This window comes from Ascidiella aspersa, chromosome 9, assembly GCF_963924565.1.
Source record: "Ascidiella aspersa chromosome 9, kaAscAspe10.2, whole genome shotgun sequence".
Classification (NCBI taxonomy): Eukaryota; Metazoa; Chordata; class Ascidiacea; order Phlebobranchia; family Ascidiidae; genus Ascidiella; species Ascidiella aspersa.
The window spans coordinates 25,539,659-25,555,563 of NC_139455.1; the positions used below are offsets into that span (position 1 = coordinate 25,539,659).

Here is a 15,905-nt window from a genome sequence, read left to right on the forward strand (position 1 = left end):
CAACAATGTGGATATACGCTAATGCAGAAGTAGGAGAGATTTTATTTAACCTCAAGCATTAACACGCGATAATTAAAATCCCCAAAAAATAACTCTTCCATGTAAAAATCAATATTTTATTTAGCAAAAAACAGCCTACGCTCTTAGATCCAACTTTGGTAAAACAATCTATTTTAAGGCTGCATTCTAAATCGCTAGTTATCTAATAAACAACAATACATTTTCATTCGCTACAACGCCACTATAAACGCAAGGTGTCAGACGAGCGCTATCACAGACTGCGCGTAGTAGCGTAACGCCGCGCGTAGTAATAGTATTCGAACGAATGACGTCATTCCGCGCGCGTAGTAAACAAGAACCGGCGTCGGAATTTTGTTTTCATCCGTTTCAAGCGAGGCGCGACCGTGTCCACTCGGGCGTGACGACAGCAGGGGAAAAAAGAGGCCTGGAACCACGTGACTGACTTCTTTGCCGTTTTTTTTTCGAGCCCGGCTTCAATCTCGTTGGAGCTCGCCAGGTGCTGTTCGCTGCGTATGTAGGCCGTTATTTTCAAGCTAGCACCGCTTTGCCATGACTTTTACATAGTTATTCGCTCGATTGAGACGTTTTCCCGATATACATTGCCAAAACTTGGTAAAAAACCATCGATTTTTCACTTTTTCGGTCCTGTTATTTGCATTTAGCGGCCATCTTTGGCGGTTATTTGTCTGGTTCGTTTGTTGAAAATCGATGATGAGATTATTGCAGTTGGTGCCACGTACGCACAGAAAAAACGTTGTATTCCAAGCAAATCCGACTATTTAATACATGTACAGCTTAAATATTGTCAATATAAGCCAGTTTAGGTTGGCTAAGCAATACTTTACTGTTACAACTGAAACTTTGCATTTTAAATGAGTTTTATTTAACGTTTTGTAGGTGTGGTAAAATCCAAATGTCAGATAACCAGTAGATTGTCAGCTGTATTTAACAACAAGTAAGCTTTTGTTGATTTGCATTTTGTTAAAAATGGCTTCCACCAAAACCAAACCAATGCATAAAGGAACGGCTCGATTGCAACCTATCAGAGCAACTCAACCTTTTCAGGTTAGTACAAACATATTTACCTTCTTTAGCAGAAATGGTTTTCACTATGCCATTATGAATTAACTCTATAAAATAAGAATAAATATAAAAGTCATACAATAAATGATTACATTTTGTGGATATAAGAATATATCTAAATGGTAAAAATGGAATATAAATTTGTTCAAAAATGTTTGCAAAAAGCAACTTACTTCTGTATGATGCTAAAAATGAATGGAGAGTTATTTGAAATGTTCAAAATAGTACTTTATTCTGTATGGGCACTGATAATTTGTTATAGTTAACTACAGTCTCTAGCAATTATGCTTTAAAATCTTCAAAATGTTGTTATTTTTTAACAGATATGTTTTACTCTTTTTAAAGAATTGTGTTTATATTTTAATAATTGTTGTTTTTTAGCTCAAATCTCCATCTTCATCACCAACGCCCAGACCAACGGTCGTACGAAATCGTTGGACAGATCATCGTTCTTCACCTGATCGAGCCGAACGCAAAAGCCCTAATTCACCAAGCATCAAAGGTTTGAAAATAACAGTATTTTGGTGTTATGCTTTATCGAAAAAAATTAATTTTGCTTAATTAAAGTTGTGGAAAGAAAAAGTACAGTTGTGTTTTTCTAGTTGTATCAGTTTAAGGACATGTCCAAGATGTGAAATAATCATTTTGATGTCCATGCATTTTCATGTATATCAATGTCTATATTACTATATAGATTATGAGGAGTTAAACCAATGTTTAACAACATTTTACAAACTTTATTCAACCAAATTTAACAGCACACATCTTAGTTTGATAGTTCTACCTGAAATTTTATTTGACTTTTGTGAGTGAAGGTTTACAAAGGGATTTAGGCAGTAAAGGTTGATTTGGTCTGGTTACTTTGGCATTTACACACTGCACTGTCTGGTGCTTTTTCCAAGTCAGCAAGTTCTATAGAAATGATGGACAGTCGATTGCTTGCTTGGCTGTAAACTCTGCCTAACCTTGATATTGCCTGTATCTTACATTCTTTCAGGTTAACTAAAATGTCTATTGAATATCATTTTAGAATTCATAGCTGCTGAAATTACTGTATGTAATCACAAATTGTCCCAAAATACAGTTTGTGTTTGCACAAATTACAGTTATTATCTTTTTTGTTGTTATATGCTCACCTTCGATGTTAAATGATTAGTTTTTCCCAATATTTTCAGTTCATTTTGTTTTGGGATTGTAATGGGACATATTATAGCCTTTTTATTATTCTTGATTCTTCGACACAACTTATGCAATATAAAATTGACCTGGTTTAACAAACCGAAAAAAATAAATAAATAAATGCTGTTCAAAAGTTTTCAATAATTTATTGTATAACACACAAGGACAAGAATACCTTGAAAAGCACATAATTTGTTAGCATAAGTGGATTGGTCAAGAAACTGTGCCCCCGGGCAATCTGTCTCCGTTGCTGTTTATTTTTATTTCATTTTCCCAAAATAAAGTTCGGTTCAACTGTACTTGTGAGTTTAATGTTAAAGTTTTGTTACATACTGCTGTCATAACTCCTTGATGTTTCCAAATTACTAATAACAAAATATATTCTGCCATTCTAGGTGTTAAGTCAACCAAAATTGGCTTGCTCTAAACGAGGTAAATCCAAAACCTAAAAGTGGTTAAAAACTGTATTTTTTTGGATTAAAAGAATAAGGATGAGAAAGATGGATTATGGATTAATATAAAATGATTTATCATTAGTTTTAACCTAAAAAACAATGTAAAGCAAATTAATTTCAGTTGCAACTTAACCATTGTGTTAGATACAAATACTTGATCTTTTTCATTTTTATCAACTACTACAGTAAGCGACCCAACCTAGGTATGCTACTTAATCTTTAGAAAGCCAAATACCTTAGTTTTCTTTAAACATATGGTTTGTTGCTCCATATTGAGGAAATCAGTAGAGCATAATGACTGTAGGTTTCAGTTAACCTTTGGATGTTAAAGCCCATACAGAAGTAGAAAGCATTTTGTGAACATTTCAAATAAATCTTAAGATAATGGCCTGAGGTTGTAGTTAGATGTAGAATGAATACCAAAGCCTATGCGTTGCATTTTGTGAACTTTTTGAACAAAATTGTGGTCAAAATGTTCACAAAATCTACATTGTATGGGCTTAGTTTTTATTTTTTGACAAAATCTATCGTTTTTTGCTGTGTATTATTGATTTTGTTGCTCTGTGCGATCCTGTACCATTACACTTGTGCTGAAAGGCTTGACTGTGAGTGTTTGATAATGAAAAATCGACTCTGTGTGTCGAACACAGCGAAACCCAAGAGCTTTCGAGCCCCATTCGAATCGCAAAAGTCTTTAAACCCCTTTCGACGAATAAAAACGAGCTTTTCAGCAGAGCCATAGCAACCCTGTGTTGAGCAATTTGCCCAGAGTGCCCTCTCGTCTCTTAACTTGCCAGGAAAGTCGCCACAAGTGCTCAAATCGCTAATTGTCGTCGTACTTTTGGCGCAGAGGCGCTCCTTCAGCGCCCGGCACAAAAGCCACAAGCCCTAACAGGCCATCCGCTCCTAGGCACCGATTCCACGAAGCGAACAATCCCTAAGTAAGCAAACCCGAGCGTTCGCTTTTGTCCCAACGCTCCACGGCCCCGGCTTAGGCACTCGCGCGACGTTCCTTTATGACGTAAAGAAGGGCTGTATTGTGTCGAAGCGCCGGTCGCGACGAACAGCTTGGCGACTTTTTTTTATTAATAAAAGGTCTGTTTTCGCCCCTCGTCGGCCAATGACCACTCCAATGGGTTCTGTTGTGCGTTGAACGCGCAGTTTCAATGCTTATCCGTTGAAATCGATAAGGACATGCCCACTCTTGTCGTTACATACTTACGCCCGCAGCGCTTTCCTATAATAAGCTTACAGGCGATGTGATGTGCACCTGCACTTCACAAATGCTCGTTGGTTATGCTTAACCGTCCAACTAACCAAACCTACAACAATTTCTGTACTTGCAGAGCGATCTTGCCTATTAACACTATGCATCCCTAACAAGTTGTTTAATGTCAGCATTTCTCTACGCTTCAATTGCTTGCGTCTATCCTAAAAACATCGGCAGTTTTGCGCGACTGGCAGATTTGTTTGCACAAAGGTTATCTGCCTAATAAAATGCACGCCATACCACTGATTTGCGGCCTTCTTTTCCAATATCCCAACAATCCTAACTCAAAAACTCTATCATAAGGAAATGTTTCTTAATATAGCAATTGTGTTTTAACAGTGGTAAGTTTAAAACGTTTTTTTTTGCGTGCAATTTTATCTATAAAAAGTGAGCTTATTACAACCGTTTTGGTCGTAGACTCATAGCTCCTAACCGTAGCGTTAGTGCCGTTCTTGAATAGCATATGTGTAGCGCGCTGCATTATAAATTTGTGTGGCGTGATCGCACGGCCTTCAACGGATAGATCACAATGGAACACATTTGTCAGAATATTGTTTAAAAATTACTGGTATTGCTCTTAAAAATTGCTTTGTGCGAACATTCAGCGCTTAAACTAATATCTGCGTTTAGAACAGTGTTTCTCAACCTTTTTTCGCGGCGACCCAATTATCGAGCGTAAGTATGACAACAAAGCGTTGGCGACACAATTATCTTAACCGAACTTTTTGTAAGGAAATAAAAACTTAGACTTTAACATTAACAAGTTCGAAATCAATCAATATTGGCCATGACTTCGTACTGTTTCCAGTCTTTAAAAAAATCTTGCATTGAACCAATCTAAATATATTTACCGGTATGAAAATACTTCAGTCGGCGACCCAACCAAATCAATCAGGCGCGCGATTTTTGTCGCGACCCACAGCTTGAGGTAAACTGGTTTGGAGGAAGTGTTACCGCACAACGTTGCTTGAAAGTCGATCTATCATTGCGTAATAGACGCAATTTGTGGAAGTCTTTGCTTTCAAACGTTTGCAAGTTGATTGCCTCCCGAAAAAACCGCCGTTTAAAAACGCCAAGTCAGCAGTTTTACGGAAAACTGGCAGATTTTCAGTTGAAATTAAACAAACTTTACAAAGGTTATGTTGTTTCAAGTAAATTCGTTTAAAGCAAATTGTTTTTAGTGCGCCACTAAGCTTTCTTTAATGTGGCTTAGCACTTTATTAACGTGTCTAAAACATACTACTTTCGTAAAGAAACTAAGTATTAAGGATTAACTTATACACAAATGTACAAGAAACATGTTTAAAAACGATTTCTGCCAAATTAAAATCAGCATAGCCTTGGATTTTATCATAATACCAGTTATTCTTTGAAAGGTAGGCACACATATACGCATGTTGCGCCCAAATCATCACTTGTCTGATGCCCACATTTCTGTTCAAAGCCGAGAAGCGTAAAAAATAAGCGCCCGTCTCCTGGGCTGATTGTGTTGCCTTTGGTATCTACAAACAGAACCATTGTGATGTAGGCCACTTGATACTGCTTATAGCTGTATGCGTCTTTCTGGCCGTTATGCCGTTTGCTCTGTGTGTTACTTTCAGTTAAACTTAAATATCAAACCATGAGTAGGTTCTCTGTTTGTGGACTGTTTGCTGAACAACATACAGACGTTTAAGCACAAGAAATTAAGTTTGTTAGTTAAACTTAAATATCAAACCATGAGTAATCTACATTTTGTAGACCTTGTAAAAATTCAGTAAAAACAAATGAAGATCTATTTTGCAACATTCGCACATTGTGGACTACTTTTGAATGGGTTTTCATATATCCAAGTATTACCACAACTTAAAACTATTATTGGGCTGACAATGCACATTGTTTTACTAGAATTTAGTACAATGCTGACTTTTATATAGGGTTTTCTATTTCCTGTTCAACCTTTTTTTTTCTATTTTCCTGTTCAAAACCGAACTGTTTCTGTTTAAATTGACACTCCGTTTCTGTTGTGCATCACGGTTTGATTTCATTGGCAACTATAATGTATTATCTGTGTGTTAAATTCTTATTAATGATCTCAACATTTAAATACAGCATGTGATTACATCTCTAGGTCAATTACAGATCCATTTAGCTCAGGGTGTTGTGCTGTAATGAAATACAGTTGGTCTGCGTTGATCACAATTCAAATGCTTTATTTTAAAATTTGCTTTTGTTTGAAACCTTTTTAAGTCTCACTACGGAACAATTTTACCACTTTGTACCATAGTGGTTAAAGACTCATACAGAAGTAGGTTACATTTTAAAAGTTTTTACGACTAGCATAAAAATAAATATATATTCAGAACATTTAAAATTCTACCTTCTTTATAGGCTTTAAAATTTTGCCACTGTAGTTTTTGAAGTACTGGTATACTCTGGTAGTTGTGGACTATGCAAACAAGCAAACATAAAAGCACACATACTCTTGTCAGCATTAAACTTTAACCAAACTTACTTTCTTCACAGCAGACAAATGCCAAAATATTCTGTCTAAATGTCTGATTTATCTTCTTAAATAAAACGTGGCTTAAAACTTTGAGTAAAAGGCACGATTATGCAGAATTGTTTAACAAGATTTGCTGAAATCTTTTACCACAAAAAAGCTTGGAAATTGTTGGAAAAATCACTAATACTTACAACATCTACTTTCTTATGTCTAAAAAAACACTAATTGGAAAAACAGTACAATTATATTTCAATGTATGACCAGACATTGGACTCTAATCGGACTTGTGTTATACGACTTGGTTCAATAAACTGTGTCACTTCATTGAGCCTTAATCACCTACTTCCTTTGTTTGCAGACAATGATTTTGTTAAAAGAAAGGCGCAGACATTTTTGCCAAAAAAATTGTTTAAAAATCTTAAAAAACACTAATACAATCATTCTACTTTATCATGGCTAAAATTGGCATTAACCAGTTTGAAGCAACGTTTTTTAACAGCTTTCTCTCTCAATTAGAAAAGAAAATCACTTTTATTTAGTTTAACATTTAAGTGCGGACTACTTGTATTTGCGAACAAAAAAACTGCTTAGTTTTCCATTGCATGGCTTTAACAGCTCACTTGCAGTTTCCCTTTGCCAAGTTTCATGACCTTGGGGTCAAGGTCACTGCATCTCTTATCTCTCTGCAGTTGAGTGAAATTATAACCAAGAAACGCTCTGCTTGACTTGTTGTTTTCTTAACCGCGGCAACCTGCTTTATTGAAGTAAAAAAATATGTTAGATGTTGTCTTATAGGAGGGACAGAATAATGTGACATACTGTATAAATTGATGAGGCCCATATTTATTTTTGTAGCCTTGCGTTTGCCAAATTTCCACTTTTCAGTTGGTTTTATGGCCGCTCAAAAAGTGCCTTGAACTTTTGGGTTATCTGTGGTGATTTGACTTTTTTTACTTTTTAGCCTGTTTTAGTGTTGTTTCTTAAAAGCCGGCTCACTTGAACTAAAATTTTATTTTTTCTTCTTGTACTATGCACCTTTTAAGTCATTAGGTTCATATTTTCCCCCCTTAGTCAGATTTTAATTCATTTTAAATGCACTAGGCTTACATTTTTAGCCTTTATTCCTGTTTTTATTCGCTTTAAAATGAATCAATTTTTTTGTTTTAACCTGTAAACGTGTTTTTGCAGCCGAGATGGTAAAAACAGACCAATTACTTTTAAAGTGGCGAAAACAAACCTTCCTTACAGGAAGCGCAATATAGCTCGGCAGAAATGGAGCCTCTAGTCGTGTAAAGTGTACTTTTAAAGATTAGACTCGTTGCCGGGCAAGTCTATAAGATAACCGGTGTTGAAAAGCCAGCGTCGTTCCAGTGTTGTGTAACCTGCATTTCTCGCCGGTCGAACTCAAGCCCGTGGGACCGAGCTCTTGCTGTGCGGCGTGGAATTTACGACTGTTAAGTGGGATTTCTCGTGTCACTGAAGTAATAGATCTGCTGTCTGTTGTGCTACGGTTGCCTTGTCGTGTTTGTGAGTCGGTGAAAGTGCGATGTATACGCTGAATTTTCCTTCAGTTTTTGAGTAGAATATGCGAGATTACCAGAAAACCTTTAAAAATCAAAATTTGGGACACTATTTGATTTGACATTATTTTGTCACCTTGACGTTTTTTCCACTAAATTATGAGTTTTCGTAACTATACAAATAAGCGATGGAATCCACATTGTGTACATAGTGTGACAATCCCTGCTGAAGAAGTACTGACAACTATTAAGGCATACACATAATATTATATAGCCTTCCAAAAAGAAACTGGAATATTTGAAAAAACATGGATTATTTTACGAATAGAGCCGAGTCAAAAAGTATCCAAACAAATTCAATAAAAACTTTACTGTTTCCTGTCCGTTGCGCAAACAGTCACTTTTATAGTTTTTCCAACCCAAGGCTTTAAAACGATTTCTCCCGTTATCGCAATTTTCACAGCCCAAGTAATTTCGCGCAACGCCTTCGCCGCCAAACGCAAGACGCCAGAATTTAAAGCAAGTCTCTTGGCTCAAGAGCCTTCTCTCTTACGACTCGCCAAAGTGCAAATGTTTACAATGAAGTTGCACCTCGACCGAGCGAGAGAAGCCGGTTGCTCTTGCCTTTTTCTCTTAGAAAGACAAAAAAGAGAGAAGCTGGGTTTCTTGAAGGATCCAGTAAATCGACGTTTCTTTGCCGATTTGTTTTTTGGCCGCTTGCCCCTCGCTTAACAGCTGCGCTTTGGTTGGTAAAGCTGAAAGAATCGCATCGTTGCGAAGAGAGAACTTGCTTTTTAATGACCGCGTGCACCTGATATGAACTTTAAAACTGAAGGTCCTTCTCTTGGGGTTCGCTAGCTTTTGTTTTAATATAATTAAACTCGCCAAGCCCAATTTTGATGGTTTCAATTTTTTCGTTCATTAAGACATTTTTATTCGAAAGTTGCCGCCAAACACAAGAATAAGGCAATTTTATTAATTCGTCTGTAATACACTAACCTTTTTGTCAAGATTTTTTCCAAACACCAGCTATTATGAAATCTTCCTCTAAATCTTTTTAAAAAGTTAAGTCTTTAACTTCTTTAGTTTTGACCTCTACGTAATCGGGTTAACGTGTTCTCGTTTTAACTATTACCTTCAGTAGTTCAGCCGGTATCTTCTGCCAAACGTTTGTATGTAAAATTTGTAAAAAAATAAGTCTTACTTTAGATGTTATTTGAAATTAAGAACAGCCCTGCAGAATTTCATGCGGACACGTCTATAAGGTTTCGTATCAAAAAGCACTCCAATGCAAATAAAAGCTTGGCGTCTGGCGATTATCGTAAAGCGATGGTCCTGATGCGCCGGACAGAAGTGTTCCAACTGAGTGATTTTAATGCTGAGCCAATGTTTGTTTTCGTAAGCATGAATATTTCAACGCTAAGTGGCTGAGTTCTAAACAATATAGAAATCTCGTAAACTAGTAAAATCAGTGTGAAATTTTACCAAAATACGAACTAATATACTTTTATTTGCTAAACTTTTCCGTGATTTTGTGCGGCGTACTCATAACTCATAATAACATTTTGGGTGCCTTCGGAAAGCCTATTGATGAAATCAGCTGGCTTCATCAGGATTGTAGTGCATTCAGACATACTCATAATGATATCGCGGTAACTTCGCAAACCTTAATCAGTCGGTTAATCAGGATTTTGGTGCGAGCAAGACAAGGCTGGAAGAGTGCTTTATATTTACGCACCTTAGAGTGGACACTGGTCAGCGTGCTATAACCACACCTCTTATATTTTACCTTCTCATTTCTATAAGGTCGCAAAACCGCCGTCTCTTGTTGACTCTAGAGCTTGCTTTATTATCGGCTTTCGTGGCGTGTTAGACTTGTTTCTCTGAGCGATGAAGAATTTATGAAGCTCGTTGTGAGAGGCCAGTGGCCATCTGCCCGCTTTTAAAATGCGTGTAACTTCGCTGATTATAAGATGTGAAGGGTGTATCTTTATGGAATTGACAGCGGGTTTCTGCTTGTCGATCACTGTCCCGTTGCCTTATAAAAACAAACCTGTAAAACTCAAAGTTGATATTGAAAATGCCAATGTTGTTTTAAGAGAAGTGTATTTCTTAAAACGAAGCTTGCAAGACAAAATCCAGCACCAAATTAGAGTAAACCAACTCATTACAATGAAATGTACTAAAAGACATAAAAATATATGTCTGTAAGTTTGAAAGCCAATAAAATTATTTGTAAAACGCGATACGAGTTGTGCAAATCGGTGTTTCGAAAAAAGTTTATTTTCTAAACCCCAATGCCGCAAAAATCCAACTTTTTTTTAATGCACAAGTTAAACACAACGGATCGTTTCCAATACCACAGGCGCATAAATGCAGCAGCAGCAGCTGTTTTTATCCCAATCGCGTGCATTTGCGAGCACTTCGGGTCAATGGCAAACCAAAGTCGGCTCATACTTGCTTTTCGTGCGCTCTTGATCGTTTTGTGACGTCATAGACCCGGCATCGCGCGATTGTGAGAAAGTTTTGCCTCGTCGAGTCGCTATGGCCTGCAGTTTGCCTCGGAGGGCTTCTTTTATGAGTTTGGTTGTTGTTTTTGAACTTTTACTGGTTCATTGTGGATGCTATGTCTAAAATACTATCTACAATACAGGATCGGCTTGACATTTCTGATTCAACTAAGGGTCGTGGGTTCGAATCTCACTCTTGGCGTAATTTACGTTAACATTTTCGTTAGTGTGACTCCTAAAATGAAGTAAAACGTTCTAAAAATTTTGTCCGTATATTTTCCCCTGGACGGTATAACTTCTGTATTTTTTTCTATTGCAGTTAATATAATGCTTAATATATAATATAATGCTCATCGTCATTGGCAACATGTCGATATACAATATATTTAAAAAAACTAAAAAAACAGTTCTGCTATTTTTACTGTTATTTACGATTTGCGCAATAAATCCACGTTTAACAAATTTATCTCTCACAACTGATGACGTCATTTTTTATTTGCACGTTGAAAATCGTGCCCCAACCCGGTGCTTCTTATGGCGCCCTGACCAACCTAATTTAACGACAGGGCACACACGGATACCTAATTAAATGGGAAAGCGGTTTAGAGTGCGTTTGTAAAGGGCAGTGGTCGAATTGGGTTGTTTATATTGACTTTACTGTAGTTAACCGACGGTTTCAGCACTTTTCAAACGCCCCAAACTGTTTGTTATGTGGTCCATTTTAGGCTGTATCGTGTAATGTAAGGAATACCAAGATTTTATAAGTTGTTTCTTCAAGAAAATAAGCATTTTGAAAATGATATTTTATTATGCTGCGAAGTAATGGGTTTGTTTACTGATTTTTGGCAAAGTTTTTCCAGAATTTTTATTGAGATTTTATAAATGCCGCACCAAAACATTTGTTTTACCTCTTAACTAATATTAACAATCTAGCTTGCTGTTTGTTAAATTTACTTCAGTTTCCAAAATTCCTAAAACACGCAAAGAACTCCTTACCTTATACTGCGCATATGGGGAGTTCCAAAGCTCCTTTCAAGTGGCAACAATCGACTTGAAATCCAAATCAATCACGAGATCAATGCACCAACATAAGCGGGAATACTTCTTCATCGCAGTAAGGAAGGCGCATTACCATTATCCAACGACGTATTGTAGAGCTGTGCCCTTCCTTTATTTTAAGACTTCCTTTTTCCTTTTGAAGGGCAACTTTGGAAAGCTGCTTGCCCTTTGCTGAAATGTTTTCATAAACCCATACAGAAGAAGGTTGCATGTAAATGCTGTTAACCAATGAAGACTTAAGAATTCACAAAATGCTTTCTACTTTTGTATGGGCTTTGATATTCATTCTACGTCTAACTACAACCAGCCATTATCTTAAAATTTATCCAAAACGTTCACAAAATGCTTCCTACTTCTGTTTGGGCTTTAATATTTATTATACGGCTAACTACAACCTCCAGCCATTATATAAGATTTATTCGAAACGTTCAAAACGCTACCGGCTTCTGTATATGCTTTGATATTTATTCTACATCTAAAATAACTTCGGACCGAAAGAAAAACCGTAAAGTATTTTCAATTAGGCCAAATAATATAATCCTGGCTTAAATAACCGGAGATGTAAAGCGTGTTTTATGCGTTACGGATGGCAAAACAGTATCTACACGCATGAACAGCAAGTGTATGGTACATGTATTACACGTTAATAGCACGTTGCATAATGCTGTGCAAAAATTACCACGCGAGTGGATATCTAGGCCAAGTCAGAAAAACTCCCGCTGGTTCATTAAATCGGAGCGTGACAAGAAAGAAGTGAAATCAAACGATTGAGAGGCACAAAGTGCTCAAAAAGCCCAAAGGATGGCTCCAAAAGCGGCAGCAGGCCTCTCTATAGCCAGTTATTGCCGTGAAATGAAAGAGCGGCTCGCCTTTTGCTACTTAGGGGGGAAGGGGGGAGAATTCCATTCAGTTGGCTTGGAGGCGTAAAAATCGCCAACAAAAGATACGGGACCATTGGGCCGGAAAGCAGAAATTCAAGACTACACACGAGGATCTTTTACACTCAGCGACTGGCCTTTGGCTTATAAACACACACACACGCTCAGTTCGCCTTCTACTGAAAGAGGAGGTTGTATTGGTCGGTGAAAAGAGCACGACATGATAGGCGAAAGTTGGACAGACGCATAATGACGAGGTTGTAAAGCTAATCACACTCTCGTTTTCTTGTTGGCTTGGGGCGCCACGTGTTTCGAACATTCACTGAGTTCACACATTTTTTTACAAATTGTGCAGAATGCTCACAAGGGTGACCAGTCCCCATGGTACACTTAAATTCACTATTTTTTATAAAGTCTGCGTAATACTGTTAACTTTAAGGATAAATAAAAAGACTTCATAAATCTGCTGATTTTTGTCCAAAATATGCGAAATTGAAATGGAGTCTAAATACAGTCCGTGCAAAACCGTTTTATTTTTAATTAAACTGTTTTATTTAATAATCTGATCACCCCCAAGGGGTCCTTGAACCCCAGTTTAAGAACTCCTGACTTGAAAAGTTGGGAACATATGGTTGGATGTTGTAGTTTTTGTGGCAATGTAAGTGCTAATTTCTTTGCCCAGTCGTTTGCAACGCCTTGTTTGCTGAATACACATCCACCTCTATCTACTGAATTTATGTCTATGTTGCGGTTTTACTTCAATCTCCCTAAAGCACGATACATGTTTGCAGTGTCTCATACCAACTTGGTAAAGACGTTAAATGAACCGTAAATAAAATATCGTGACGAAACAGAATATGATTGGTAGGTAGTAATAGTATTTTTTTTTGCCTAAAGCTATATCAACATACTTGATATATGTTGCCGCTATCGGATTTAACATGACAAAAACAAAAAGTTTTTAATGTTGTTCAACTACGTGATACTTGGTAGATTCAGCTCCGCGCCATTGTGACGTCAATGACGACCTTCCAAGCCGTATGTCGAAGCTCAAACTCGGCTGTAAGCATCTCCACCAAAAAATCAATCCCGACGAAACGCCAAGGCGACGTTATTAGATTTGTGGGCGGGTAATAAGCAAATGAAGGCGGTTTTGTGCGAAGGGATGCGTGGCTCATTTAATGAGCACCATGTGTCAATCTTGCCACCAATTCAATGGTTATTTTATGCGGTTGGGTGCTGTCATCTTGATTTTGAAACGTGGTGCTTTTGGTAGATTAGGCTGGTTTACATTATACGCGTGTGTGCGTTTTTCAAGAAACGCTTTCGTTCACTTAAAGTAAAAATATTTTGACGCTTTCGGTTAGAGCGAGGAAATATCTGCGACCAATTCAAATGGATATTTATTACGATTTAGTGCTGTCTTCCTGATTTGAAAACGTGGTACTTTTTAAGCACGGCGGTCTTAAGGTTGGTTCACTACATACGCGTTTTGCGTTAGTCGAAAACGTCAGCACCTAAGGCGTAAAAACGTTTTCGGTTCTTAAAAGTTAAAAATTTCGACGCTTTCGGTTAGGAGTAAAAAAATCTGGCGTTTACGCTGGCAACGCTTTAAGTGTGAATTTGGTGCCGCCAGATGCAAAACGCGGCTAGCCTGTAAACCAACCGTTACAGTTTTCTAACTTGTGATTTTTTCGTTTTTCTACGGGAAACCTGTAGTTTTCAGTTTGTGCTTCTAACTTTAAGGGTCCGTAATGGCCTTTTAAATTTACTGAATGTTTTCTTAAAATATAGCCAACTTACTACTTACTTATCAAAGTGTGGTACAAGAAATAGTTGCGATCTCGTAAAATTACTTCGCAGTCACCAAAGTCAAACCATAAAAAACCCTGGACATTCCACTATCAAGATACAAGGCAAAGACAAAAGGAAACTCGTTGCTTTGAAGTTTGAGCTTGAACCATCTTTTCTTAGCTTGGTTTAAACACATTTCCATCTTGTTGAAGTTTAAATTGAAGTGGCGCTCAAGAAAAGGGTCGTTGCCTTCGTCAGATTACGCCAAAGTGCCTTTGTAGTTTGCTGGAAGGGCAGTACTTGGTCGTAAAAGTTCGTCGCAAGTTTAAGTGCCATCCAATCACCGGCTTCCCTCCAATGTTCCTGTTTACGTCGTTTTAACACCGGACACTAAAACCAGTAGTTAAACCGATCCCGACTGCTAATATTTCCCCTTCTTTTGCCTTCTTCCACGTTTTTGTGCAAATAATGCCACTAGAGAGGCCCGGAGTTGTTAACAAGTTGTTTTAAAATGACTTATGTCCCAGTCAAGTCATTTTTAAGTCCAAGACGAGTTATTTATATTATATATTTAAGGACACCAAAACCGACATTTAAAGACTTATTTCAAAACCGACATTTAAACCCTAATCTTTCCCCTTTTTGCCTTCTTTTACGTTTTAATGCAATAAATGCCACTAGAGAGGCCCGATGTTGTAAACAAGTTGTTTTAAATGGACTGATGTTCCAAGCAATGGGCCCATCTAGAATCCTTCCACGTTTTCGTCCGGGGAATTGTATTGCTAACAATATTTGGGTTAGGGTGCGAGTTAGCGTTTGAATTTAGATGGTTCCAGTATTATTTAATCTGCCATATTTATTTCTGTTTTACAATTTCAACTTTGACAACCTGTTTGTTACTGTAAAAAGAGTGGTAGGATTGTAGACCAGCGCCGAGCCATGTAATCTGATCCTTCAGCATTGCTTGGTTGCTGCGTAAAACTGCTCCCCGCGGACAAGAAAAGTGGAATGGAATTTAGTTTATGAGCTTCTCATTACATAACGTGAACTCCTGGGAAATGCACGTGTTTTTTTAAAGCAACAGACGGTCGAATTATTGAAATACCAAATTCTGTTTGTGCAATGAAATGTTGTGCAATGAAATGTTTTTCTACCAATATATCGAGGCCTATGGATAGTCCAGCTTCTTCAGTGTAATTAATCTTAAAAAAATCGTACATTATCAGTTATCCTACCTTCACCTATACCACAAAGGCAGCGAAAAAACGCCGATATTTTATATTCTAATTTTTATTGAAAGCGCTTAAAAGTCTGATAAATTGTATGCTTAATGATCGGAATAAACAACGTTCAAAAATCGCAGCAAATTTACATCAAAAATATTTCTAAAAAAAGGAAAAACAAATAAATCATTTCCCCTTGGGCTTAATATTCCCCAAGTTTTACATCCTAGTGACGCCTAAAATCACCTAAATTATTTGCTTAGCGGCCAAATAAGCAAGGTTTTAAAAACGCGCATCGCAGTAAATTTATGTCTAAAATATTTTTAAAGAAGAGAAAAAAAACTAAACCATTTCACTTATTCCCAAGTTTTTAAATTGTTGTCCCATGAAAATTTAAACGGAATAAATTATTTGCTTAGCGGCCGAAA

At 37.2% G+C, this 15,905-nt stretch overlaps 1 protein-coding gene across 1 annotated transcript in view; it reads left to right on the forward strand.

Annotated features, from left to right (window-relative positions):
- The first annotated feature begins 929 nt into the window (after positions 1 to 929).
- LOC146134645 (protein FAM117B-like) overlaps positions 930 to 15,905 on the forward strand; it is a 46,515-nt gene continuing 31,539 nt past the window's right edge. Inside the window, exons 1-2 of the mRNA XM_083396667.1 lie at positions 930 to 1,086; positions 1,486 to 1,606. Coding sequence (XP_083252793.1) covers positions 1,009 to 1,086; positions 1,486 to 1,606 — 199 coding nt within the window. The 5' untranslated portion in view covers positions 930 to 1,008. The remainder of the gene's footprint in view (positions 1,087 to 1,485; positions 1,607 to 15,905) is intronic.